The 26,813-nt window shown below is 42.1% G+C and overlaps 4 protein-coding genes across 4 annotated transcripts; 2 read left to right on the top strand and 2 right to left on the bottom strand.

Annotated features, from left to right (window-relative positions):
* The first annotated feature begins 352 nt into the window (after positions 1-352).
* LOC100829258 lies at positions 353-8,685 on the top strand. The gene is made up of 10 exons (XM_003580927.4): positions 353-704; positions 806-839; positions 1,740-1,819; positions 1,903-1,962; positions 2,041-2,148; positions 2,235-2,309; positions 2,413-2,484; positions 3,724-3,798; positions 4,584-5,312; positions 7,386-8,685. The coding sequence occupies exons 1-10, from the start codon at positions 429-431 to the stop codon at positions 8,121-8,123; spliced, it is 2,247 nt and encodes a 748-aa protein (XP_003580975.1). The 5' UTR covers positions 353-428; the 3' UTR covers positions 8,124-8,685.
* Positions 8,686-9,097: 412 nt separating this feature from the next.
* LOC100821879 (transcription factor bHLH35) lies at positions 9,098-12,489 on the bottom strand. The gene is made up of 5 exons (XM_003580524.4): positions 12,153-12,489; positions 11,798-12,041; positions 11,408-11,701; positions 10,295-10,471; positions 9,098-9,507 (listed from the first exon to the last, which is right to left on the bottom strand). The coding sequence occupies exons 1-5, from the start codon at positions 12,233-12,235 to the stop codon at positions 9,400-9,402; spliced, it is 906 nt and encodes a 301-aa protein (XP_003580572.1). The 5' UTR covers positions 12,236-12,489; the 3' UTR covers positions 9,098-9,399.
* Positions 12,490-15,101: 2,612 nt separating this feature from the next.
* LOC100844528 (tRNA (adenine(58)-N(1))-methyltransferase non-catalytic subunit trm6) lies at positions 15,102-20,243 on the bottom strand. The gene is made up of 13 exons (XM_003580513.4): positions 20,078-20,243; positions 19,877-19,998; positions 19,678-19,789; positions 19,494-19,575; positions 19,332-19,402; positions 18,309-18,350; positions 18,041-18,165; positions 17,665-17,758; positions 16,903-17,156; positions 16,715-16,820; positions 16,532-16,637; positions 16,092-16,178; positions 15,102-15,570 (listed from the first exon to the last, which is right to left on the bottom strand). The coding sequence occupies exons 1-13, from the start codon at positions 20,197-20,199 to the stop codon at positions 15,466-15,468; spliced, it is 1,428 nt and encodes a 475-aa protein (XP_003580561.1). The 5' UTR covers positions 20,200-20,243; the 3' UTR covers positions 15,102-15,465.
* Positions 20,244-20,353: 110 nt separating this feature from the next.
* On the top strand, positions 20,354-23,887 carry LOC100842404 (G patch domain-containing protein 8). The gene is made up of 7 exons (XM_003580506.4): positions 20,354-20,513; positions 20,600-20,834; positions 21,703-21,857; positions 22,091-22,234; positions 22,408-22,517; positions 22,625-22,775; positions 23,335-23,887. Exons 1-7 carry the CDS (start codon positions 20,511-20,513, stop codon positions 23,419-23,421), a joined length of 885 nt encoding a protein of 294 aa, XP_003580554.1. The 5' UTR covers positions 20,354-20,510; the 3' UTR covers positions 23,422-23,887.
* The last annotated feature ends 2,926 nt before the right edge of the window (positions 23,888-26,813 follow it).

The following is a 26,813-nucleotide window of genomic DNA, read 5'->3' as shown; positions in this document are numbered from 1 at the left end:
AGCCTGCGAGCTGGCCCAATTATCTCTTTTTTAGCCCATGTTGTGGCCAACCAACTGAGTTTTACAGTTGGCCCATCACTCACCAGTTTTGGCTCGTCAACTCAACCAGTTTTGGTCCAAATTCAATTTTCTATTTATTTCTGTACCTTTGGCTTGAGGGGCCTCGCCAGGACCGGCCTGGGGAGGCTTCGAGCTGTGCCTGGGCTGGCAGGAGGCGTCTTGGGCCCGGCCCGGCCCCTATATAGCCGGCTTGAGGGGCCAGGGCTAGGCCCGTTTAACAGGGCCGGTCCGGCCGATGGCCACCTGTACTGGTCAAGCTTCTGATTTTCTTTCCGAAATAAAAGGCTCTTTCTCGTCAAAGACCTCAAGTCCTCCGCTCAAAGGAATCAGATTTCTGAATTTTAGGAGGCGCCGTCGTCTTCCCGCCCATGGTCTCCGTCGCCAAGCCTCCGTTCCTCGCGCCCGAGGATCCGCCCGCCGCCGAAGCCATGGATGCCGAGCCAGTCGACAAGCCGGGAGCGAAGGCCGAGGAGGAGCGGGACGAGGAACCGCAGCCGCAGAAGAAGCGGAGTCGGAGGAGAAGGGCACCCGGGGAGAAGGCGGCGCCCGCGACCCCCGCATCGGGGAGGCCGTCCAGGGAGCGGAAGACGGTGGAGAGGTACACGGAGCTACCTCCGTCCATCAAGCCAGCCGAAATTCTCCAGGTCAAATCTCCCCCCTCCATCCCATTTTCTCCGCGCGTCTGTCTAACCTTTGCTCGTTTGTTCATCCGCTGATTCGTGTTTTGCTGCTTCCTGTGATTTAGGGCCCTGGAACGAAGCTGAAGGACATCCCCAATGGTAGCTTGTTGCCCCTCGAATATATATTATTAATTCTGTGCTTTTACTTAAAAAGAAAGAAAGAATTCAGTGCTCTTACTGGCTAGTAGTCCAGCAGATGTCCTTGTTTGCCTGTGGCATCATCTGTCCTGGTCACGGTCCACATGAGTTCAAGTCCTAGTATGGGATGTCTCTGTTTGCCTGCAGCAGTGGTAACTTGTTGCTATGGGTATCTAGCTTGGTGAAACTTGCCTTTTTTTTCGTTTTCCCAAGTATATCTGGTATTCAATGCTTAAGCAGTAGGTAGCCAGATTCGTTGAAGAATTCAATGAAAACTGTGGTACTGTTCCCCTGATCATAACTATCTGTGTGTTAGAGTTTCAAATTTGAACATGTCATCTATGATAATGGTTGGCTTTAGGATATTGGTTACATTTGTTGTGTGGATACCATACAATGGGAGTCATACCGAAGTTTGTTTACGAACTAGTAAGATGGAATGCTATGCCTATCAACGGAATCATGTCGTCATAGAGAAGATTCTGTATGCTCATGATATTGTAACCAACTCATGGATTTGTTTACACAGTTATCCTTGCTTAGCTTGGTTTATATTAAGGACCTTATAAGCAGATTAATAAAGTTTTTGCTATACGTAATTTCTTTCAACACAGTTACCTGTTCTTTTTTTTTGTAAGTACCATACTGTTTTATGTTCTTCATGTTGCTCTAGTTATCAGTTAATATGATCAGTACTGTTACTGTGATGTTTAATATAAGGTTGAATAACTAAAAAGACAAAATGAACAACTCCCATGTTGTATTGTAACTAATACTTCTTTGTTCAGTATATCATTTTGGGACTGACTACATCCTAGCTCACAGTTTGGATTAATCATTTGTTCTTCATGTGTCCCTTAGTTTCCTTCAAACTATCAAAGAGAAAGGCAGATGAGAATCTTCAGAGTCTTCATACTATAATGTTTGGGACAAAATCAAATGTAAGGCTCCTGGCTTCCCCATTGTATAGCTCTAGTTTGACTTGTTAAATTTGTTTTCTTAACTGTTTGTTGATCCTCTGCAGGTCTATTACTTAAAAAGGAACATAACCCAGTTTTCTGGTTTTGTTTGGACTGACAATCAAGTAAGCTTTTTGATGGTTCTGCGTTTGTGAAACATGATTTATTTATTTTTCTGATGCATGTCTCTGTAATTTCATTAGGATAAGCAAAGGATCATGATAAAAGAAAAGCTTGACAAGATTAACAAGGAGAAGTTACTAGATTTTTGTGAAATACTTGATGTTCATGTGAAAGCAACTACCAAGAAGGTTGATTTTCTTAGGCCCATCAACCAACCCTGTTATGATCTAGCAGTGAATCTTTTAGTAACAGTTTTGTTTTGCTGTACTTCCAGGAGGAAGTTTGTATGAAATTGCTGGAGTTTTTGGAATCCCCTTGCATTACCAAAGATGTTCTCAGTGATGTAAAGGTACAAACTCTACTGAATGCTAAGCTTGCTATTCTGTAGTCCTGTTCTGACAGCAATGGGCAGTGCAATCTGAAATACTTATCCTTTTCTTTGACGTTTTTAGAAAGGGAGGAGAAATAGGAGGATGTCTGAAGGAAGTGGTGAGGCAACTGCTGAAGGTGCTTCCGAAGAGAAGGTGATTACTTGCGGTGTTGTGGGCAGCTTAACGTAGATCTTTAACCTCTAATCTTGTGCTCGAACATATATCCTATACTGCATTCATCTGTGTCCTTATTTGTGGTGCTCAATCATCTGTGTCACGGTGTTGTTCAGAGAACATTGAGAAATTCCTCCCTATTCTTGCATTGTCATTAATTTATTATTAGTTATTACTGTCATGGACTAGAAATCACTAATTTGATATTGCTGCAATATACTTGTCACCATGTGTTTGCTAAGCTTCCTTTGTGATTCTACAAGCATTACTAACTTTCTTTGGAGCTGGTGTAGCTAGCATCTGAGACCATATGCTGATACGCTACGAAGCAAGGATATGGCCCTGAGCCGGCATATCCATATCGGATACAGCACGGATATGGAGATACGTCCCGATACTGTCCAATATGTACTTTGCCCATATTGAATGTTTTTTTATTTGAAAAAAATTTATACCTTCCCCCTCTAGCATCGCACGACCTACCCTTCCCTCTCGCATCACACGAGTTCTCCCAGGTGGCGCCACACTCATCCACCGGCAACGTCGGAAGAGGAGCCAGACTTCGGCCCGCTGCCCGTCACTTGCTGTCTGCTGCTGCTGCCGGTGCCCCTCTCCCATCTCTGAGACACCGAGTCTTCTTTCCCCTAATCCGCTCTCCAGAATACAGATTTCCTCTCTTCTCCCTTCTCTGTTCAGGTCAACCAGGGCAAGCAGAGCTTCAGCTTTTAGAGTAATGAAGGTTGACTTTCTGTATTGTTTATTATTTAATAACACACACACAAAAAAAAGATGTATTGTGGTATCATGTATCCTATATCGCGTATCGGATTCGTATCAACTTTCTTATTCTTTTCGAAAGAGAAAGTTGATGATATATTCCTAATTCTTTTCAGCTGTGTTGGAATTGGAAAAATCACCAAAATACCATAGCTGATTCTCTCTCTCTCTCACCCCCCCCCCCGCGTACTTGTCTGTATTGCCATATTGGTAACATAGGCTCTTAGACAAATGCTGCTTTTCTAGAAATGGTACATGGCAGGGCAGGGCTAGATGACATTTGAAGTGTATGTCAATGATTTCTTTCCTTACTCTTACTCTTAAATGACTGGCTGTTTGCATCTGGATGTTTTTGCATTCTTACATATTAAAAAAACGCACTCTTGCTATTTCCTATCTTTTTGCAACACACTGCCATCAAGATTGAAATGTTCAAAATAGGTTCCTCTACGCCGGTCGCCACGGTTTGCTGGACGGGAACTGGAGCATCCGATCGTGCTCGACGAGGCAAGCAAGGTAGGGGGTACACCTTTTCTTGGTTGCACATATGGGCTCGATTTGGGTTACATGATACTCCCTCCATTTCACAAAGAATGGCGCCCACGCTTTTCGAGGTCGAACTTTGACCAACGATTAGATCAATTGTATGTAGATTATATGTTACAAATTTTATATCGTTGGAAAGGTTTTTAAAATACGAATCTAATGATATAATTTTTGTAACACATAAGCCTCAAATCATTAGTCTAATTATTGGTCAAAGCAAAATTTTGAAATGCGTGCGTGCCATTCTTTGTGAAATGGAGGGAGTATTATATTTATGTACTTGGTTTCCTCCTCCCTGTGCATTGTAGTTGTCTGAGAAAGAGATGGCAGGATTTGGTCACCTTGTTTAGGTCTTTCATAGCGAGCTAGACAAAACCCAATTTTCTTTTTTTTAGAATGAACCAACTATGAATAGTAACATAGACTAGTAAGGCATGTCTAGTTGTCTACCAAATAAAATCTTGTTCTGTTCTACTTGTCCAAAAAAAGATTAGTTTCTTACCTGTATATACTATGCCACTAATAGTTAGTTCATCTTATTGATTTCTGTCCATTTCAAGTTGATTGGATCTGTCTTTTTGCCTGTCCAATTATTGTATCAATATGCTTGCTCATTGGAACGCTTCATTCTATCATTCTATTCAGGGTCGGTACTTGCTAACTAATACCATGGTTTACTAATTGATGTTTTTATTGCACATTTTAATTGCATAGCATGTGGCAAACAGTGTTTTAAGTTTTACCTTTTATTGCAGGAACATAAAGTCAGGGGTAAGCAACCAGCTATTACGCCCCTTCGGAGATCTGCACGGTTTCATCGAGGTGATAAGAGTCCGAGCAAGCTCTTAATGGAAAAGGGAAGTTACCTGAAACAGCTGCCGTTCACACCAAATGCCCGGGATATTGCCCATAACAGGAAGACTCAAACTATTGTTAACAAAGACAACAGACTAGAGAATCCAACAAGGAGTAGCCAGAGAATTGCTGCATTAAAGGCTTCAGCTAGGATGAAAACACACAAGGAGCCCCGGACATTGTTACAAGAACCCCAAGGTGTTCCTCCCAGGAGAAAGACTGCAGATGCATCTTGCAGTATGAGTGAGATGCAAGAGCTCAAGCCCAGTTATTTTGAGGAGCTGACAAGAAAGAGGAAGAGAGGCACTGCAAAAAAGCCGACATCAAGGAAGCCAAGTCGCCAAGAGCCCAAATCTGATTGTGAAACAATTGCACCTATAGCTGAACCCAGAAACATCGTTCACAAAAAGAGTGAAAATGATCCTTCTTCCATAATGCAGCCTAAAATTAGTGATGATACACTGATGAACACCAAGGAATGCAATGAAGAGTTAAGTGGTATTAAAAGACGATCAGAGCAACGGCTTTGTGCTTCGGATCATTGGACAGAAGAGCAGGACTTAACATTGCGCCAGGCTTACTTCGCTGCTCGACCATCACCACATTTCTGGAAGAAAGTTTCCAAAATGGTATTGCCAATCCTTCCATTTTGGTTCTTTAGTGGTTTGATCATATCTCTGTAGTTGCAAAAGCTGCTGATAGTTATTATTTGCATGAGTTGCCTTAAGAAAGCATCGTTATGTATTGTTATTTTGGCTTGATTATTATTAACAATAAAACAATGATGATGCTGCAATTAAAGTGTTGTGCTCGTAAATGGGTTTTCTCTTTATCAAGAATTGTCCATAACTGGATAGGAGTTATTCTTGGCCTCGGGGCTAGGCCTTTGCATATTCCACTGCAATGTTTTGTTGATGTGCTTCTCGTAAGTAGTCTAAGCTAACTAGTAAAAAGCATTTCCTGAAAATGTGGAGAACTGCTAGAAGTTACGAGGATTAGTAATCATGCTTAAAAGAACAGTTTAGTCCAAAAAACGGTTCATAAATAGTGAAATGCTGGCTGTCTTTTGTTTTATAGTGAAATACACCACTAGTCCATAAACTCAGAGCGAATTAATACTTTAGTCCATGAACTCACAAAACACACACTTAACTCCCTAAACTTGTCTAAGTGCTACAGTTTAGTCCAAAATGCCCCATGAGGGGTAAAACTGACCACGTGCCTGCCACATCAGACAAAGTTCGAAGTCGAACCGTGGTTTGAAGAGAGAAATGGGTGTCTCTTGCGAAGTTGCCTGAGCCAGCTGCCCTGCCCCAGTTGATGCCATCATCGACCTGAAGGTGAGCATGTGCATGGTCCTTAGGAACAGAGTTTGCAATTAGAATCGGTGCTGCTGAATAAACTGGGAGCAAGAGCTAGCTAGCTAGGCTGAGGCGACGTGTAGTGTCGTGGGGATTCTAGACAACAAAAGATGGTGGAAAGTTAAACTGAAGCAGCAAAACTGGAAGCAAGAGAGCAGCATGCTGGTTTCAGAATGATGCTGGACCATGCAGGATTATGTGGGGCTTCCGCAAGGAGGGCTGCAAGGCCCAAAAAGGAGTTCGACGCTGAGGTACGGAAGGTAGACGAGGAACACAGTCCTCCCTTCCTCCAGAATCTTGTTGCCACCAAGGCTGTTGAGGCAACTTTGTAAAAAAGAACACTTGAAAGTTTTCCCATGGTCCAACCTTTGTCCAATGTGGCAGCCACGTGGCTATTTTATTTCCCTAAATCATTTTTGGATTGAAGTGTAGCGCTGAGATGAGTTTAGAGAGTACAGCGTGCGTTTTGTGAGTTTGTGGACCAAAATGTTACTCCCTCCGATCCATATTAAATGTTGAAATATTACATTTATCTAGACTCTTTTTAGGAATAGATACATCCATATTTGGGCAAATTTGAGACAGCTAATATGGACCGGAGGGAGTAATTTGTTGCGAGTTTATGGACTAGTGGTGTATTTAGCTCTTTATTTTATTAAACAAAATTTAAAGAATATGGACATGAGAGGTAGTAATTTCCTTTCCAAAAATGAGAAATTTCTGTGAAATAACTAGGTACAGAAATGTGGCAATGGTCACGTAATTTGTAGATGCAGGAAAGTGGCAGTAACACATGGCCTAAGTTGTAAAAAACAGTGATGCTAGTTAGATTTTCTTGTTCTTCTGATCACACATTGACGCCAACATGGATATGAAAAACATGGCTATCATAATACTGTTAATGTTGCCATTTACACTATTTATGCAAATAAATACCTTCATATTACGATTGCTAGTATTTTAGTTCAGATATGTTAATGTTGTCTCTCAACTGGAGTTGATGTCAGCCATTTCTAGTGATGCTTTACCACATGTCATGTAACTTGGGTAACATGTCACACTACTTTGACAATCTATTTTGTATTTAGCTGAATACACCAGTGATATGCCCTATAAATTACTAGTTGATTTCAGCCTTTTCTAGTGATTCTTTACCACGTGTAATGTAACATGTATTCATAACATATCGCACTGCTTTGACAATCTATTGTGTACATATCTGAAATACGTGTATGTCCTAAAGATTACTCAACATTTTTATAGGTGCCTTCTCCCTTTATCATTTGTTAGTGACTTCTTCCTTTTATCATTTGTTCGCTCAGCAATTATTGATCCTTTCAGGTGCCAGGGAAATCTGCTGAAGAGTGTTTCAACAGGGTTCATGCTGACCTTTCAACGCCCACTCCAATTGCTCCTCGTCCTCGAACAAGTAAAGTACAGTTTTCTCCTCTAGGACATTTCACATTGTCCGACACAAAATTTCCGAATCTCTTGGAACCTCTAGTCGGAAGACAAAGGACCGCCAGACAGAAGAGCCTAGCAGCACAGAAGACAGTGAGGCATTTGCTGAAGAAGCATTCCCTCATTGACCAAGCTCAAGAGGTTGATCACTTCTCAGTATTTGAAACATCACCTTCTGCATTGCAATTGAACATCCCGCTTGAGGATTGTCCTGGGACCCCTGACAATTATTTAAACTCCTGTTCCCTGCACAAGGATAGCATGAGTTATAAAGCACGAAAGAGACCATTGTCAAGGTTGAAAACTAAGCAAGATGAACCAAGCCCAGCAGTTCTGAAGCCTGTAAAGAATGCTGCTTTACATGAGAAGTACATCGATCAGCTGTCACGGAGAGAAGGCACGAAAAAGCCTCGTAAAAAGGCTGCTGGCAAGAAAGCAACTGGTCCTGAGAGGCCTGTTTCGGAGCAGCAAGCCGGCGGTGGTCTGAAGGCTGTGAAGGACGCTCTCATATCAGAAGCAACAGACTTCATATCCAAGTTTAAGAAGTCACAAGCCAATTCCCTCGCACATGTTCTGGAAAATACTGAAGATGATGAAGATACTTGTAGTTCATCGTAATATTAGTGGTTCCAAGGTGCTTTTAATCGCCAAAGGGCCTCTAAAACAGAGACACTAAAGTTGAGATCGCATTTGTAAAAGTTAAAACAAAAGGCAAGAAAGAATTGGATTCTTATCATCAGAAAAATAGAAAACTGGGTGACCTGACTAGTCAAAGATGCTGAAATAATGCATTGTGGATTACCCAGTTCCTCTAAGGAACCAATAATATCCAAGCGCAAGGTGTTACTTTTGGCTGATGCATCTTGCTGGATGTGGTGCTAAAACACTAGTGCAAGCCAAATGGGCTTGCTGGATTTGGTGCTTGCCTAGGCATTGCCAGGTGGTTGACGAAGAGGAAATGAGAATGCTTTATATTCCAATAAAGGAGAACGGAATCTAATCTAAATCGTATCGTGTGCCTGGAGCAGTACTATGCACTCTCCGTCTCAAATCTCCGTCTCAAAACAAGTGACGTGAAATTGTATAGATTTTTATATAAATTCATGTCATTTATTTTGAGACGGAGGAAGTATGTTTCATCCTTACTATTGAGTAGGTAATAATGAAGATTTTTTGGTGAGAGAATCTTTTACTGCCTCCCTGTTAAAGTTTTACATATTATGACGGCGCGTAAAGCGTGCGTATACCTTTAGTCATCATCATCTCGCAACTCCACTTTCCGTCAGCTGAATTGGCGATGGAAATACTTATAAGCAACGGTAAAGCGGTGACTGTCTGACGGAGCAGATGAGTAGGCGGGTAAGGAAGGAGGGGGAGGGTAACATATTTTACACAACACACACAAAAAATGTTCTCAATGAGGTTACAAAACCATGTGTTCATGAAACGTAACACCTAAAATATACTACCGATCAATCACTAAAATTACGTGCATGAGTCGATGTTATTTGCTTTCTTTTCTGTATCGCAACAACACGTTACGGTGTACGGCAGCACACGCCTTGAAGGCATCCACCACACACATCCGCATGTGAAATAAAATGGTTCTTCGACTTTACATTATCCTTGCACGAATCTCAGTGATTGGATGAGAAGATTGTTAACTCCTCAACCGTCTTAGGAACAACAAAACTGTTTCTTTTTATTGCAACAGTGCACGGAGACTACAGCAATAGCGTTACAGTGTACGGCCGGCACACACCTTGAAGCAATGTGAAAATGATGAAACATGGAGAGTCGGGATATACTACTAGGAGTGTAAATAGCCCATGCATCGTTTACTTCACAACGCTTAATCTTTTTCCTTTTTTTTGACCGAAACAACGCTTAATCTTCACTGGTAGCTCATGTATTCCAGTGACCTCTCTTCGTATGTACCGAACTGACCTAGTGCAGCCTGTACCATTTCCTTGATCACCTGAGAACCACTCATTCCTTCTGCCTGGAAATCAAGATTAAAAAACTATCACTAAATGAAATAACCGCGTCTACTATCAGTATAAAACAAATGGTGTAATTACACGCATGCCTACTTTTATTTAGTCCTAAAAGAAATAGGGCCATGCTAATTCGAGGGGATTCGTGTTATTACACGCATGCCATTTTTCAGGCCTCAAAATTTTCAGGTGCTTCGAGTGCACAAGTTGACCTCAGAAAAGAATGATCTTGAAGTAACACGTGTGCCAAGCTCTACAGAAGCAACACTACAGATCACTATCGATTGGTCAGTGGATTCGTCCAAGAAGGACCAAAAGCCCAACACGGCCGCAAACGGAACAGGCAGGCCAAGACGACCGAGATAGTGATCTGCAGTCAATTTCACTTCCAGTATCCACTCAAAAAAAGGGGTCATCTGATCTCCCTTCCCGGCTCGTCCACGAAGTCGGCACACGCTTTTTTTTTAGTAATCCAAAACCTCGCCTGTGATGTCACCCACGTGACATCTCCACATAACATCATCAGGGTGACGTCGGCGTCCCGAACGAGAGAGAGGAACCGGGAGAAAGAGATGGGTGCATTTCTTTTTCTTTGTCCTTTTGGATTTGTTTTTTTTTTCAGATTATTAGTTTATTATCCCTGAGGGAAAAAAAGTAGGTACTCTCCCGGTCCGAAAATAAGTGACTTAGATTTGTATAAATTCTTATACAATTTCAGGTTAGTTATTTTAGAACGGAGTGAGTATAAGACATAGGATGGTCGCTAGATTTATTATTAATTAAGTGATTTACCTCCACGAACATGGTGTGGACGATGTTGCCGGAGATGGTGGTGATGCATGCCGTGATGACGTGGAGGCGGTGCAGGGACTCGAGCGCTTTGCACACCTTTGTTAAGTCGCCCCGCCGCTTCTTGCCGTGCCTCAGGCTCACCACCGCCATCTTCTCCCCTACCTCTGTTATCTGGAGCTGCACAAAAACCACATTTCAAATGTAATTTAAACATGTTTACTCGTTTTAGAAAGCTTTTGCATTGGAAAGGAAACTGTATTATTGCTTCGGGAGCTTTTTAAGGGCGGCCCCGGTGATTTTATTTGCTCTTCGTGCTCAGAATTTTTATTTACCTAGCAAATGAGGTCTAAAAAACATTTAAGTTAATGTCTTGGACATGATATTGTGATATATCGACATTAGTTGATCTTGCACCTAACTTGAAAACCATGTAACATCACTCTTGAGGGTGACGACTGAGCATGTCAGTGACCTAGAAAAAACTAGCGCATCAACCATCGGTCACAAAGGGATTAAAAATAAAATATAAAATTTAAAATAGCATTTTATTATCTCAGATCAAATAACCCATACCCACAAACATCTTAGTTTGTGTGATCAATAGGTGGATTTAAGTGACACGCGCCACCGTTAATTGATTTACTTACAAAAGTAAAGGATCGCCACCACCATTTGAGTTCTTTATTACTCTCTCCGATCCATATTAATTGTCGAAATATTACATGTATCTAGACGTTTTTAAGTATACCTACATCGATATTTGAACAAATTTGAGACAATTAATATGAATCGAATGGATCTGTATATTGGTACTACTCCTATCTATTAAGAAAATATACCTCTAAAGATAATGTACCCATGAGGTGTCCTAGACTATGCAATACTACTACTCCCTCCGTCCCGAATTAAATGACGTGACGTCAGTTAATTTGAGTCAGAGGGAGCACTATGATTCTTGTAATCTCTGCAAACTTCAAACTTAATTATCGAACTTGTAAAGTGTTTTGCAAGGTGGCCACACATTTCCTTTACAGCTGGCAGCTGCATGGGCCATGCCTAGTCAGCACGGTCGGCAAACCAATAGTAGTAGTAGGCCAATGATTAATCAATTACCTCGAGGATCTCCACCGGACGCGTGGCAGGGGAACAGAAACAGAAGGAGGCATCATCGTTGATGGGTGAGGCAGAGCCTGTCCTCCTCATCTTCCTCCTCCTCTGTCTCGCCGGCGAGTCTTCCTCCTCCTCCTCCTCGACCACCTCGCCGGTCGACACGAAGCTGCTCTCCGCCTTGATGGCCGCCGCGGGTTCGACTTGGAGGCCGGAGATCTCTGCCAGCAGCCGCCGCTCCTGCTCCTGCAGCTCCTCGATGTACGAAATGGCGTCCTGGATCACCGACGCCTTGTCCATCTACAGTAAATCAAACCCCACCCAAAATTGCTCATCAGATTAAGTTGATCCATGTCGATTAATTCATTAATTGTGCTCCAGAGGCTGATTTCGTACCTTGGTGATGTTTGGGACGACACCGCGGAGGGTGTAGAGCTTCTCGTTGAGCCTCCTCCGGCGGTCCCTCTCCAGGATCACGTTCTTGCTCACCCTGCCCTCCGTGGCCGTCGTCTTCGTCGTCGTCAAGCTGGAGTTGCAGGCGCCGTCCGGCGAGCTGGAGTCGTCGTAGCAGGAGTAGAGGCCGGAAAGCGAGTCCTCCGCCGGCAATGGCATGTCCTCCACCGCCGCCGGCATGTAGATGCTGCAGAAGCAAAAGCAAATCATGTTTATGTTTCTGGCTCACAATTAGTAAGAAGAAACAGAGCAGGGGATGTGTAGTAGATGATGCTAATTAGTATTGCTGCTGGCTCACCTGTCGACGACGCCGAGGTCGAGGTCGAAGAAGAGAGGCGTCTGCCAAGAGAAATCGAAGCTCAAGTCCAGGTCAGAATCCATTGGAACAGAGGCCTCTCTCACTCTCTCTGGTTGCTGTTCTTGTGTTTGTTTCTAGGCAGAGATGGTTTTCTTCTTCTAGCTAGCAGCACAAAACACTTGGCTATACTCTCTGCTCAGTAGTAGCATCCACCCAAAGGCTTTACTTTATACTCTGCTCAGTATAGCATATTGGGATGGATGTACATTAAGCTAGCATGGGGCCGATCGACGGGCGTGTGAGTCTGTGAGAGAGACCACACTGAAGGCACCTGGCGCCATTCGCGGGCTGTTGTAGTATTATTTCTTATCGTTTTCCCTTGAGATGGAATCTAATCCTACGTGCGTGCTGCTGTCCGGCCTGTTCGTATCGTTATCAGCAGCTGGGTCCAAGAATTCGGCCCCCAAGGCCTCCCTTCCCTTGATTGTGATGCGTTTGCAGGCCAATGTATCTGGCCGTGGGCAGCTTTCGGCGTCTTAATGATGGCCTCGTGGGCGAAGCTGATGCTTTGCTCCAGTGATGTGTTTTGTAGACGATTTTTTTTTCTGTCAGCTCTGCAGTAATGTTGCTCACTTGCTGCTCATGCCTAATTTTATTCAATCTTAATGTGTTGAAATCACCTCGTTTTTGCAAAAAATTTATTGAAAAATTAAGTTGGCAATTCTGATGCTACCATGTTATACCCTAGCTTGTCCCGGTGTGGCTGTGGCCGGGGAAGAAGAAACACAGAGGAGATAAGTTCAGGCAAATCCTTTTCTCATTTCATTTCGTCGATGCCCTACGAGGAAGACACTACTTGTACAAGCAGTCTCACCGTTTCACCGGCCCACGAAGCCCACTGGACTTAAGTTACAACTCAGGAGATAAAAGGACTGAACAGGCCCAGCAACAAACAAGCACACGTCGACAAACTCCTGGTGTTACCCTGTAGGAGGATCTGCAGTTGTGACATTGCCTCCTCCTTCAGAACCAGCTGGCCTATGCTGGTGCATCCAGAAACGTCGTCTTCAGCGCATCATAATCTTTCCATGTAGAGGACGATGCTGACACCTTGTTATCTCCCGATAGAAAAAAGGGCTGTGCCCTAGCCGCTATCCAGCGGCCGCTCCCCAACAATCTCGTCTCCGGCCGGCCGGCTGGGAAGGACGTCCCTACTTGTCCTACGTTTGGTGATTTAGTAGCTTCACAAAAATTAGGATTTGGTCAATCGACAGCCGAGTTATGGTGGTGATGGCGGTACTGTGCCGGTCAAGAATAAGGTTTTCCCGATTCCTCGTCCACCTCGTTGACGGCGATCCTGCCGGTGGCGTTGATGAGTGCAGGACAGTTGGTCGCTACTCTTCTGTAGTGGTGGATCTGGTTATGTGTTTGTGTTTTGCAGTTCGTCTACGCGTATCGATTTATTGGTTCCTTTTCCGATCGATGAAATTCGGCCAGCTTCGATCTCGTCATGGAGTTAGGGTGGCCAGGTCTTCTCGGATATGTCTAGCCGGATTTGGGATGGTCATCCAACCCTCTTCGTCGTTTTCTTCTCGGGGACGGTTGTCTATTTCTCAGATCACTGTTGCCCCCGTCTTCTGGCTCCGACCGGCGACTTCCCGGCTGCTACGTCAACAACGGCTTCCTGGCACCGACGTGGTTCTGAGGTTCAGAGGCAACATCGAGTTTCCCTCACGGCACGTCACCGGCAAGTGCAGGAGGAAGACAACAACGTTTACCTACAAGAACTTGTGTGTAATTTTTTTTTACTTTAGAAATGGCTCTGTAAGGGTTGGTTGATTGTAATACACTGGGTGCACCATGGCAGAAGGAGGAAGTGTCACACGATATGCAACTGACCCAACTCTTGCTTCAATGTTGAATGGTCCATAGTAATTGTATGACAGTTTGGGACATGGTCTGCTGACAACCGAAGACTGAATATACGGTTGTAGCTTCAGTAGCACTTGCTGTCCCGCGTGAAAAGAACTGTCATTACGATCGCGGTCTGCCATGTTCTTCATCCGTAGATGAGCACGGTCAAGATGATTCTTCAAATAATGGTTGTATGCATCTATTGATGCAGAGATGCAGAGGCTGGGGATTTCTCTCCCCTTTTCAAAAAAAAAGAGATGATTCTTCAGAAACACCGAGTGTTGTTGTTGCTCCTGTAGCATGTGTTACCCCTGATGGGCAAATCTGGCATTATATATGCCATATAAGGCATCATAATCATACACTGCTTTGAATGGAGAGCACCCCGCTGCCCTGTGATGACCAGTGTTGTATCAAAACTCGGCTAAGGGCAGCCAGCTAAACCACTTTTTCGCGTGATTGAGTTGCACATCGTAAATACACCTCGATAATAGAGGGCGTACCAAAAACTCAAGTAACCTAGCTAAAAAGAATGTGAAAATGAAGTTTCGTTTGACAACAATGCTTCAGCATGTAAATATAGTGAAACTTGCTGGATGTTGCTGTTGCACTATGAAAAGAGTGACACTTCACGTGTATGAATTAATTATGTTCTGGCCAAAATCTATTCACTCCATTTTTCTATATACATTTTTCTCGTTACCAAATTGAAACAATTAACAATGCACAAACCATTTTCTTGGCATTTTCTAGTCGAGAGAGATTGGCCAATGCGCTTCCAAAGCGTTTAAGGGATTGCCCAAGGCCTTGTCTATCTACACAAGCGGTGTGGACTACCCATCATTCACATGGATACAAAGCCGAACAATATCTTGTTGGATGATGGCAATATTTCCAAGATCGGCGACTTTGGCATCTCCTTATGTTACCTCAGTTTGCGAATGACAAGGAGACTCCTCGCATAGGAGGCACATTGTAAGATGATCCATGCAGAGGATCATCTTACAATGAACAACACAAGTTACTCGAAACATATGCAGCAAGCAAACCACATTATAGACAGCCATAGCAATATCCCAATAAAGAATCTACAATTGCTTGCATCAAATATCTCGAGGCGTGCACGTTAAGTCTGTGGACTAAGAATTACAGCAGAACATGGTACAAGTTACAAAGTTTATCTATGCAACTACCAAGTAACAAAAGAAGACTACCAAGTAGCAACGCTCATTTGGTTTTCCCACTTGATATTCTCCGTGATCACATAAACTAGACTCATGATGCCAGTTGGCTTCTCTGGACTACAAAATCGTGTCCATCTTCTTGAGCTACCGTGTAGAATCGCGAGCTCTGATTTTCCCCATTGGACAAGAGCATGCTTTGTTGAGCGATCCCTTGCTTATTCCATGTTACATGGATCTGGCTTTTGTATCCGGATGCCGCTCAAAATGTAACCACCGAACCCACTCATTTGCATGTGTGGGTGAGTGCGCGATGGAAGGACCTGTATAAAGACAAGGGAGATAAAAAGAAATTACAGCGCATTCTTTCTTCTTACCTGTTGCAAATCTAAACACTCATAGGGAAATTTTATAATGTTTTTACAAGCAAAAGTAACCATCAAATAATGATTCTTTGCTGCATGTCAAGGTTAATAGCACAGCTGATAGCCAACTTCTCTTGTCTATGTAAACAGCATTTGATAAAATCAGTCCCTAAACTTATCCATACAGTTAGTAATAACAAGCATTTTCAGCACACCCAGTAAGTCTCAGCAGTCATTAGTATTTAGTAAAATGGCAACGAAAGCTGCATTATAAACAGCCCCATTTTTGTAATTTAGACTTCAGATATACATCCATATGTACGTTTAAATATTTGATTAATAGTTGCACTCAGTGGCATGACATATTAATTAGCAGGGATCGAAAATTAGTCTTTAGTCGCATGCTTATAAACACAGGTAAGAAGAAAACTCAAGTCAAATTATTTCCCGCGTAACTTCCTCGTTGTTAACGTACTAACCTGGAATTCACGAAGCCAGGGCTCAGTAATCTGTAACCCGATAGCACTTTTTGATACTTGCAAGCTGTGCATACATATCGCAAGAGGCTGCATGCAAATAGAAGTGTAGATAAGTAACAGCAACATGCACAATTTACAGAGGAGCAAACAGAAGTGAAGCTGAAACAAATGTGAAGTCAATATACCAAATTTCGGGCAAGACACAGGATTATAGTTGCAGAAACTTTAATCTAGACAGAAGACAGTTAAGGTCTTGGTACAAACGCCCGAACCAAAGAGCGTTTAGTAGGAACTCGCATGCTTGTGTCAGTGTAAAGAAAAATTTATAATCTTTGATGAGAGAGAGAGTAATCTAGACAGTTAATCTCTCTGCACAAATGCCCTAACCAAAAAACATTTAGTACGAACTGACATGCTTCTGTGTGTAAAGAAAGATTTACCTGAAGATGTTGGTGGTAGATAGCAAATGGAGCTGAATAAGACAATAGTGGAAGCAGATCAGCAACCAAACTTTCCACCTCATGACCTGGAGCCGCGACGATCAAACTGCATTAACAAGAAACCAGTATTTCAACGAGAACAATTAGTTGCTTACTGTAATTTTCTTCTATATCTTACATTACCTGCTAAACCCATGTTCTTCCCAATATTTCATCTTCTCTGGTGAAGGTGCTCTTCCTGCTTTAACTGGTTTTGAAGCTATTGAAGTGTCATCATTGCCTTTGCAATCTAAGAAATTCAAATAGCATCAAGAGATCAAGCATTGTATTATTAAGTGAATTTTTTCATATTAGCTTGATCAATAGCTTACCCGACAAAGAATTATCATCTTGATTAAGATTCTCATCCATTGAGGGCTCAGGGACCTCTATCTTAATTGGCTGTACTCCAGTTGACTGTGCATTCCCGTCTGATACTGCTGCGTCAACTGGTAGTGCCAGAGATGACTGAGGACTCTCATCTGATACAGCACTAGGTTCAACAACCTCACCTTGAATATTACCATTGAGAACAGTGCCAGAATTTTGCAAGGAGCAGACGTCGCTAAGTGATGCCTGAAATATTCTGAATGGAATTTGTATGATAATTTTGCCTTACACGGTAAACTCAAAAGTTCTAGAGAATAACATATATTATATACTACATTGGAATATGTTTCCACTTAATTTAATATTCAACTGCTTCCTATAGATCACTATGACTTCAATTTAGTACGAGATATATCTTGCATTAATTAGATGGCATGAAGCCATGAAGGCGATGAAAGTAATAAATGACAGATGCTCAAATTACAATTCAGAGAATACATGACGTTAATGATAATGTATTGCATTGTTTTTGGAATTCTGAATAAACTTTTTTTAACAGTTCAATCAGTTCAAGAGTGTAAGTAGTCAGCTAGTCGAAGATCCTATTTTACAGTTTCTACAGTTTGGTTAGTGTCTTTATAGCCAGTTTAAATGTCAAATGTAGTGTTTTGCATTAAGATATGAATTTATACTCTTGCTTGTATTCCAAAGATTTGACCTAATTTCTTAAACAAGAAGTCATACAGCGCTAAAAATTAATGTACCTGCTGTTCATGTCGCTGCTCAAATTATACATTCTTATAATGTCTATGTTGCTGGGTGCTGATCCAAGATAAGTGTTGCAAACATATCCTGTGCCTATAATTGATAACAGAGACAATAAGCAATGATTAGAACTAACATACACATTATAGTGGTGATGCCAAAAAACACAAAAATGTGTTCTAGTTCGCACATTTACACACAAACACAAAAATGTGAATGTACATTGCAGTTTCATGGAAACACCCACTATGAATTGTGAGAACTATATATTACATGCCACAGCATTTTGTTATTACACACACCGAGTAAAAAACTTATATGTAGCAACTGCATAACACTAAATATGAATATGCACAAAAGTGAGGCATCCTTTACCTCCTAAGCGTTCAGCTACAGCTCCAACAACTAAGCCTCCAACAATATCGACCACAAGCACATCTGAATATGCACCGACATTTGCCATAGACAACAAGAGAGATAGTGCATCAACTCGCATAAACCTGGGACCACAGAACACACAACATAAAATGAGTAAAGTCTATAGCTATGCACTTGGATTGTTTTTAGGCAACAACAAGAGACCAAAAAGTATGATGACAGGGAACTAATTGGTGTTCGTCGGTAACAAAAGAAAAATAATTACCCTATTCGAGCTGGGTATTTCTTGAAGTATGTCTCACAAATGCTGCAGCATAGAAAGGAAAACAATGTTAAATAATTTTGCACATTTTTCAGATGATACAGGCTAAGTTTAGTGAGCTCCATAAGCATTTGGCAATTATTTTTTCAGGCATCATACGCTTTACAAATACGAGTTACAAAATAGTTATTCCAAAAATATGTAACTTTCCAGACAAGTTAAATTCAGCATACTGGGTAAGCTCTCAAACCAAAATCTGAAAAAAAAATGGAATGTTCTATTCAGAGGAAAATCAAAACCCCTGCCACCACCAACATAAATGGTTAACTTCAACTGTGACTTTAGTAGTCATTTCATGTTCCAAACACCCTATGCAGTGACTTCTAATGTAATGGACAAGAGGAGAATATTCAAAATGACAGTAGTGGGCTTCAAAAGCCAGAGGTTACAACTTTAGAAATATTTCATTATAATGTTTCACTTGTCTACCCATTTTATCTATCGTTTCAATATGTAGATTATTGATAGAATCTATAGTCGTTATGTTCCTACACAGTAACACACTATCTGGTAGAACTCGGCTTGACCCAAGGCTAGGTTACTTTAGTCACAAGCCCACAACAGGCTAGCGTGCCACCTTAGAGAGATCTTAGTGATGTGGAAATAGAGAACAAGAACCCATACTACATGTATTTCCATCAATGTTGTAACAAAGTTATATACTCCCTCCGATCCATAAAAAGTGTCGCCCATTTTGTACTAAGTTTGAACTCTACAAGGTAAGGACTTTTTCCTAGTTATCCTTATCCTACTACATCAATACTCGAGTCTAGAACAATCTGCAGTTAAGATGATTTAGAGAGATTGGTTCGCTACTTTGGACTAGAAATTGAGGAGGCAATCAAAATATCATGGCAATATATGTGATTGTGCAGATGATAAATATACAGTACAAATTTTTTGATAGAATTGGCTTTGAACAGATATATCATATTTTCATGCTGCAAGTAAAGTGACATAAGATACCTCCGGGTAGAGGGGCGCCGCAAAAGCACTTTAGGTGCATATTTTTTTTGTTTTTTAAGTTTGTATTTCTCCTGTAGAAAAAAAATTTGAACTAAATCAGTGCTCAATGTCCTCCATAACAGTTAAGTGTCAAGTAGACAATAAATTATACTATGCACTAACTTGTGAAAACACAGTTTTGTTTCCAAATGTGGAGCTGTTTGCTATCAAAGCTTCCACAATAGCGTCACCACTCGCACCATCCCTATTCAAAATTTCAATAATATTACGTGAAATCTTGTAAACAGCAAATAAGAAAAAAAAAAGCCCAATCAACAGGACAATCAAAAGACGGTTGAGTCCTCACCTCTTCATTGCCTCTATATCTTCGCTCGATAAATTCTGAGCAGTATTATTATCAACCAGAGACCTATTGTCCCTAGTTTCATCCTGCACTTGGCCATCAGCAACAACTTGTGCTATATCAATGCCAGACATTGTTACTAACAGCAAAATAATATAAAAAATTAAATGAGTAGATAAATTGGGGGAAAAACCATCATTACCTTGAGGTGGTGCTTCAGCCGCGCAGGGGACAAGGCCGGAGGGTCCAACGCGGAAGAGGGAGCCGAAGGGGCGGCCCACCAGCGGCTGCAGCGAGTAGCTAGTGTTCCCTATCTTCACCGTCCTGCGCCACCACAAAACATAAACCGTGAGCAAGCGCTAGGGTTTTGGAGCAAACGAGCTAACGAAGGGTGGGTACGGACGCGCCAGGATTGAGGCGGAAAAAGGCAAGCCGGTCGCCATCGTTAATGTCGAGGAGGACACTGCAGCCCTCCCACGCCTCCCGTGGTATCACCGGCGTCGGCCTCTGCGGCGGCGCCGCCATTGGAGTCGAGTCTGCGAGGGGGCGGAGAGAAGCAGAAGGAGATCGAAGGGTTTAAGAGACGGGCCGGGTTATTGAGCTCGGATCCGGTTTCAATTACAAGGCTGGGCCGGGAAAGGCCCGCTAGTACTGAAATGATTATGGGCCGGGCTTAGCCCATCACGGATTCTTTGTAGAAAGGAAGAGGAGAGACGGAGAATCCAAATCTAATCTCCGCTTCCTCGCGTCATCGGCGTCGGCTCCGGCTCCGGCTCCGGCGAAACCCTAGGCTTCGCTGTACTTCCCCTCTGCCTTCCTCGTCTCGCGCTTCGACCATGGTGAGTACGACCTAGTTGCTTGCTCTGTCCGATTCCTGCTCCAGATCCATCTGATTTGTGGTGCTTCTGCTGCAAATGGTGCTCAGGAGAAGCGCGATCAGCACAGCAAGGACCCCCCAGGGAAGGAGGCGGAGGGTGAAGACGACGAGTACGATCTGGAGGAGTTCCGGCTGCCGATGAGCCACCGGCCGACGGAGAACCTGGACACGGAGGGGCTGGAGCAGGCGTCCGTCGACACGCAGCTCAGCTCCTCCAACCTCGGCTTCAGGCTGCTGCAGAAGATGGGGTGGAAGGGCAAGGGTCTCGGCAAGAACGAGCAAGGTTTCATTAACTCCCTTGTACACTACACCTCCTCGTCGATAATCATTGTTTTAATTTGCTTTGTCATAATATCCGAAATTCACAAGTTAATCAATATAGCTTGATGAATGGAATCAGTAAATTGGTTCTGATTGGCAGAGCGTGTTGTTGATGCCACAGACCCACAGCAACAGGTCTGCAGCATAATGTTGTCTCTGTTGGTTTAGTTAGTTGACTTACCAGTGAACACCATGTTAATTTTTCCGTAGTTGTGATTGTGATTGATTTTAAACTTGTCTAGGGACAAATTTATGCAAGTTATGAGTTTTCGGTTTTGAATAGGGGGCTGTCATCTGTAGATACAGTAGTCCGAGATTGATGCCATACAAGTTGACTTCTTGCCCTCTTTGACGTCTTCTTCAACTGAATTGTTCTGCTGCTGACAAATTGAAAGAAGTTTGCAACTATGTAGTTACCACAAAAGGTCTTTGCAGAAGCCTATTGTAGGTGACTGTTAAGTTTCTTTGATGCATATGGGATGACCTGAGATCTACAAGATTTATGTAAATCAAGAAGCTTCGTTTAGATTTTAATATCTCACTCGTTTAATGCTGTAAAGAATGTGACATTTTGTTGAGTCTTAACACCATCCAACTCCACTCTGGACTTTTCGCAGTAGCTTGATTGTTAACTCAGGTAACCAGAGCATATCTGATACTCCATGTGACTGAAATTTAATGCCTTATTTTATTTGTGCTGCACTTCTTGTTTAGTTTCATCGAATTCTTTCTATCCCATTCATCTACCAAAGATGGTTCAAGATTTAGCATTTCCTTCTAGTTCCTGCACACCTTCACCTTTAGCAACTTAGTTGTTTATTTTGATGCAGGTATACTAGAGCCAATAAAAGCTGGCATCAGGGACGCAAAATTAGGTGTGGGGAAGCAGGAGCAAGATGACTTCTTCACATCCGAGGAGAATGTGCAAAGAAAGAGATTAAATATTGAACTTGAGGAGACTGAAGAGCATATAAAGAAGCGTGAGGTGTGCAATCATACACTGAGTGATAATTTCTGTATTTTCTTTCGACATTCTTCTGGGTTGGTGTTTCACATGTGAAAAGCCAATATCTAGTTATGGGCACTACATAGCAGCGAAGCTGTTGTGCCATTTGCATATGGAGTTCCTAGCATCAACCCTCACAAACTTTAAGAATTATGTGCACTTTTTATTTGGTGGTTTCTTTTTCCTGCTCCGTGCAAATCATGACAATCCAGGTCACAGCAGAACGTGAGCAGAAAATCCGCAGTGAGGTTAAGGAGATACAGAAAGTGTTCTTTTGCAACCTCTGTAATAAGCAATACAAGCTGGCACATGAATTTGAGAGTCATTTGAGCTCATATGACCATAATCATCGGAAGGTAACACTTTTTTCTAAACTCTGTATTCAGTTTCTCTTCGTCCAATTTTTTTTTTTATGTTTTGTAATTGCTTTGCTTTTCGTGCCTTATGTGCATATGTGCTGTTGTTGAAACCCCTTTGTATCCTTTTTCCGTACTATTGTATATAAGAATTGCTCATTCTGGTTGTGCAGAGATTTAAGGAAATGAGAGAAATGCAAAGCAGCAGCAACGGCAACCGCGATGACAGGCAGAAACGTGAGCAACAGCGAGAAGAGAAAGAACTGGCAAAATTTGCCCAACTGTATCCATTCCATACTTTATTTAATAAGAACACAATATTGTGCTAAATTTCCCTGAGAAATGCAGCGAATGTTTATTGAACTTGTAATTTCCTTAATGGAACTTCAGTGCAGATGCTCACAGAAAGCAGCAGCAACAGAAGCAAGAACAGCCAGAGATCTCAGGAGAGCAAGTTATGACTAAGAATTTGCCTACTCCAGGCAATCAGGATCAGCGTCGGACCTTGAAGTTTGGCTTTTCCAAAATGGCCCCTTCGAAGGTTTGTTACATCAACACCACTGTTTTGTTCAACTGATGACTCAATGGAAGCAAAGGGTATTCTGCTTGTATTTCGATAACTCTAAACTGAGTTCAAGCACATCTGCTCCTGTTTCAAAAAAAGTACCACGCGCACATATTGAAATAATATGTGCACGTACAAATTTTCAAGCAAAAAGTATGTGTTTTCATGTGCCGGGCAAGAAAAAAAAACACAAAATCATTGTGCGAAAAGTTGATTCTTTAGCGCCTTATGTGTGTCTTCGTTGTGCACTCCACAATGAACTCACTCTTTTATGAAAATTTGCACATGCATAGTTTACTCCCACATGTAAATTTTCTATCCTTTAAATAATGCATTTTGTATTGATAAAATAAATTGTGACTATTCATGTCTCCTTTCTGCATGCCAATTATGTCCTCCACTTGTCTTCCATTAAACTCACTGTATGTGGTGTCATGCTAGCGCGGAATGGTTAATTACGAGAGCACTGTTTACTCACTAGTTCTTAATCTCAATCTATCTGCTAAATTGAGCACTCCTTTCTATGCATGAATAGGCTCCTGTTGGCCACATCAGCAAGAAACCAAAGATTGCTTCAAAAGTTCCATCAGTCTTCGGAAATGACAGTGATGAGGAAACATGATCTTGCTTTGCCGAAACATGATACACAGGGTGAAAATGTCTTCAGAAGAGATTCCAGTGAATTGAGCAGGAGAACATGCCATGTATGTAATGCTTTGCCATGCTGCTGGTTTGACCAGATGTGGATAGTGGCATCCTCGACTATTCCATGAACAAGCTGGAACTTAAACGTTGCAGCATCTGTTGTCGTAACTTAAGAAAACATTGTGATAGCATCTGAATCTGTATACCATACCGGATTTGGGAGTTGAGAAAACCCTTTGGGCACCTTTGTATGATCTTCGGTTGCTTTTTACTGAAACACCTTTGTAACCAGAGTTGACATTGCAACTGGTGCTCTTGGGCAGCATCATGTAGGACCAAATCTCAGGACCTCTAGCTGGTAGCATCAGGGTATGGGCAGTTAAGAATCTGTCACTTATTTATGTTTCCCAGGGTAGGTTTGAAATGAATTGTTCTTTGCTCAATTTTCACAAGACCAAAAAATTAGACTGATCAAAGTGCAAGGGCTTGTTGATGGAGCCCCCCCTGGGGGAGCAGTTGGCTGGATCTGTGGAGCTGTGGTCCTTGGTGAGCATGGAAGGGATGCATGCATTTACATCTAATAGTCTTGACTCTTGGGAGATCAGATCATCAGAATAATGCACATACATGTGATCACCTGCATATCCCTTTACTCGCATCTCATGAAGTTATTGCACCAGATCTGCTGCTGTGCAGCATCACCATTTTGCAGAGCAGGTCAGTGCGTGCAACGCAAGCCTGTCAGATGCTTATCATCTTGAATTCTTGATCAGGCATATACATCAGCAGCCATTCTTCCAAACAAGAAATCCCAATTATTGGCCCCGTTCTTGTTTTCCTCTGGAAAGTACAGACCCTGAGCCCAATTCCAGAGGAGGTTAGCGCAGATGGATCAGATGATCTCTCTCTTATGCATGTTTCCCTTTCTCCCATTTGTTGGGTTTCCATCCCTTTGATAGATGGTCCAGCATTTTGATTGGGGTTTTGTTTTGAGAATATGGAGTCATGCAGGCAAGCTGCTAGCTCCCCCCTGAAGATGCCTCACACCTAACATGCATGTATTCCACTTCACTGCTCTACGGAACAAATAATAATGCACAGATGATAGATGGTGCCATCCGTGCATGGTTGGTTGGTCAGAAAGCCCTATTCTCATGTAGTACTAGCTCACTAGCGGTGCTTAGTTTCATGTGGTAGCTCATTAGCATCAGTCGGTTTCATGCTATCGTAGCCAGATCACATTTTCTCAGTATCAATACATTGTTTTGTTTATCTTTACCTTTGCATCTTTTATGGCATCCATTTTCTAGCTTGAGGTGAATTTTTCTACTTGGAGGTCAATTAATTGGTGTTATAAAAAAATTGGTTAAGAAGATTGGTCTAGTAATATTGAAGTGTTTGGTTGAAGATTGAAGTGACTTGATCAAATTCAACCACATCATCATACTGCTTATTGGATCTTGGTAATTTTGTCTGACTTATCTTCTATCCAGCTGCATAACTTTTGCAAATGATATAGATCGTGTCCATGTCGTTACGTATAAGTACGCTAGTACCAGTCTGTCTCCATGTGCCCAGCTAACATCCGAGTCCGTGTAACATCTCAATCCAATGTTATTGGCAGGAAAACAACATATCTCCCAAAGAATTATTTTAAATCATTAAGGACGACAGTACTACACGTAGATGAATGAATCTGACGTTAGTATTGATTGATCAAGGGGAAAGAGACAAGGATCGAGCAAGTGAGAGATGACTGAGATCTGTGGCAGTTAAGCTACTGGAGGCAGGTAAGCAACTGGGATTAGCGCTCCCATATAAATATTATTTTAGTACTATCTACTTAGCATTTAGCCACTCCCTTATGCTGTTCTGTTCTGTTGGGAATTTGCTTAACTCCTGCTCTCCAGTAACTCAGTAACGTGAGATCAAAATTGTATAATGTTCATCCATCCATACAGAAAAATAATCTCCAACCACACAACACAACAAGAGGTTAGCCTTCCCATGTCAAAGATTAAACACCAACCACTTGAAACCCTTGATAGCCCCCACAAATTGCAATGAATTTTTGCATTAATCATGATATCGATTTGGAATGCAAGCATTGAGCATGGCCTCGATAATTTGTCAATTTCCTGTCCATGATCCATACATCTCCGATTGTTGGTCAATTTTTTGCAAATTTGAAGGATAGTTTTTATGACGTCATTGCTAATACTTGAGAAAGTTGACAGCATGTGTTTAGTACATAATCTATTTTAAAATGGGGGTTGGGACATGTTTATGAACTTGTTCCACGCGCATCATCATTCACATTTACATACATTTCACCCTATAATTGGTAAATAATTGAAGGGACCGGCCTGCGCTTGATATTTCACACTATATGGTCCCGTCTAGGGATTCAAGTTGAGTAAAATGCACCCGAAGTCCCTATTCTTTCGTGAAGGTGTCAAGTAGGTTTCTAATTTTTGAAAATGCACGTTTATGTCATCATTGTTTGGTAAGTGGTTCATCCCAGGTCGCTCACATGTATGCACAGCTCCGCCCGCATGACGTGGCTGCCACCTAGGCTTTGGGCCCACACGTCAGGCGACGACGTGGCGTTGCAATCTTACAGAAAACACCCCGCGTGGCAGATGTTCCTAAAAAGAAAAATGTGGCTACCAAGAGAAATATGAGTTCTGCAAGAGTGGTAAAAAGATTCCATTTTTTAATACATGCAGATGTCACTAATCCTAAGTGGCAGTGCCACGTCGTCGCCTGACGTGTGGGCCCAAAACCTAGGTGGCAGCCACGTCATGTGGCCGGAGCTGTGCATACAGGTGAGGGACCTGGAATGAACCACTTACCAAACAATGATGACCTAAATGTGCACTTTTAAAGATTAAGGATCTACGTGACACCTTCGCGAAAAAATAGGTACCTCAGGTGCATTTTACTCATTCAAGTTAGTGCAACCCCATACATACCCTGGGCCTCAGGTTGCATTTATGCCCTTTTCTCCATTTGCAGATCCAGGTTTTCCAGCATTCTAGAAATATTCCTGAAGTTTTCATGTAACTCTTCTGTCTTTAAAAAAAATTACTTCTGCTATTTTGCATTCTCTAACACACGCATATTACCATGATCTTTATGATAATTGAAATATTTCTCAATACAATGTTTCTTATGTGATTAATTGAATATTGATTGTTCTTTTTTGGCCATTGATTCAGGCCATGTTTAAAAGATGAATTTATTTATTTGACACTATAACGCTTGAAGAATTTCTAATATGAAGTGGTTTGACGAGTACTAGAGTATGCACCCACGAGGCGTTGATGTAAGCTTTGAAATAGACAACAAACTCGCGTCACGAAGCAC

This window comes from Brachypodium distachyon, chromosome 5 (assembly GCF_000005505.3).
Source record: "Brachypodium distachyon strain Bd21 chromosome 5, Brachypodium_distachyon_v3.0, whole genome shotgun sequence".
NCBI lineage: Eukaryota > Viridiplantae > Streptophyta > Magnoliopsida > Poales > Poaceae > Brachypodium > Brachypodium distachyon.
Note: the sequence above shows the minus strand (reverse complement) of the source record. Positions and strands in the feature narration are given on the sequence as shown.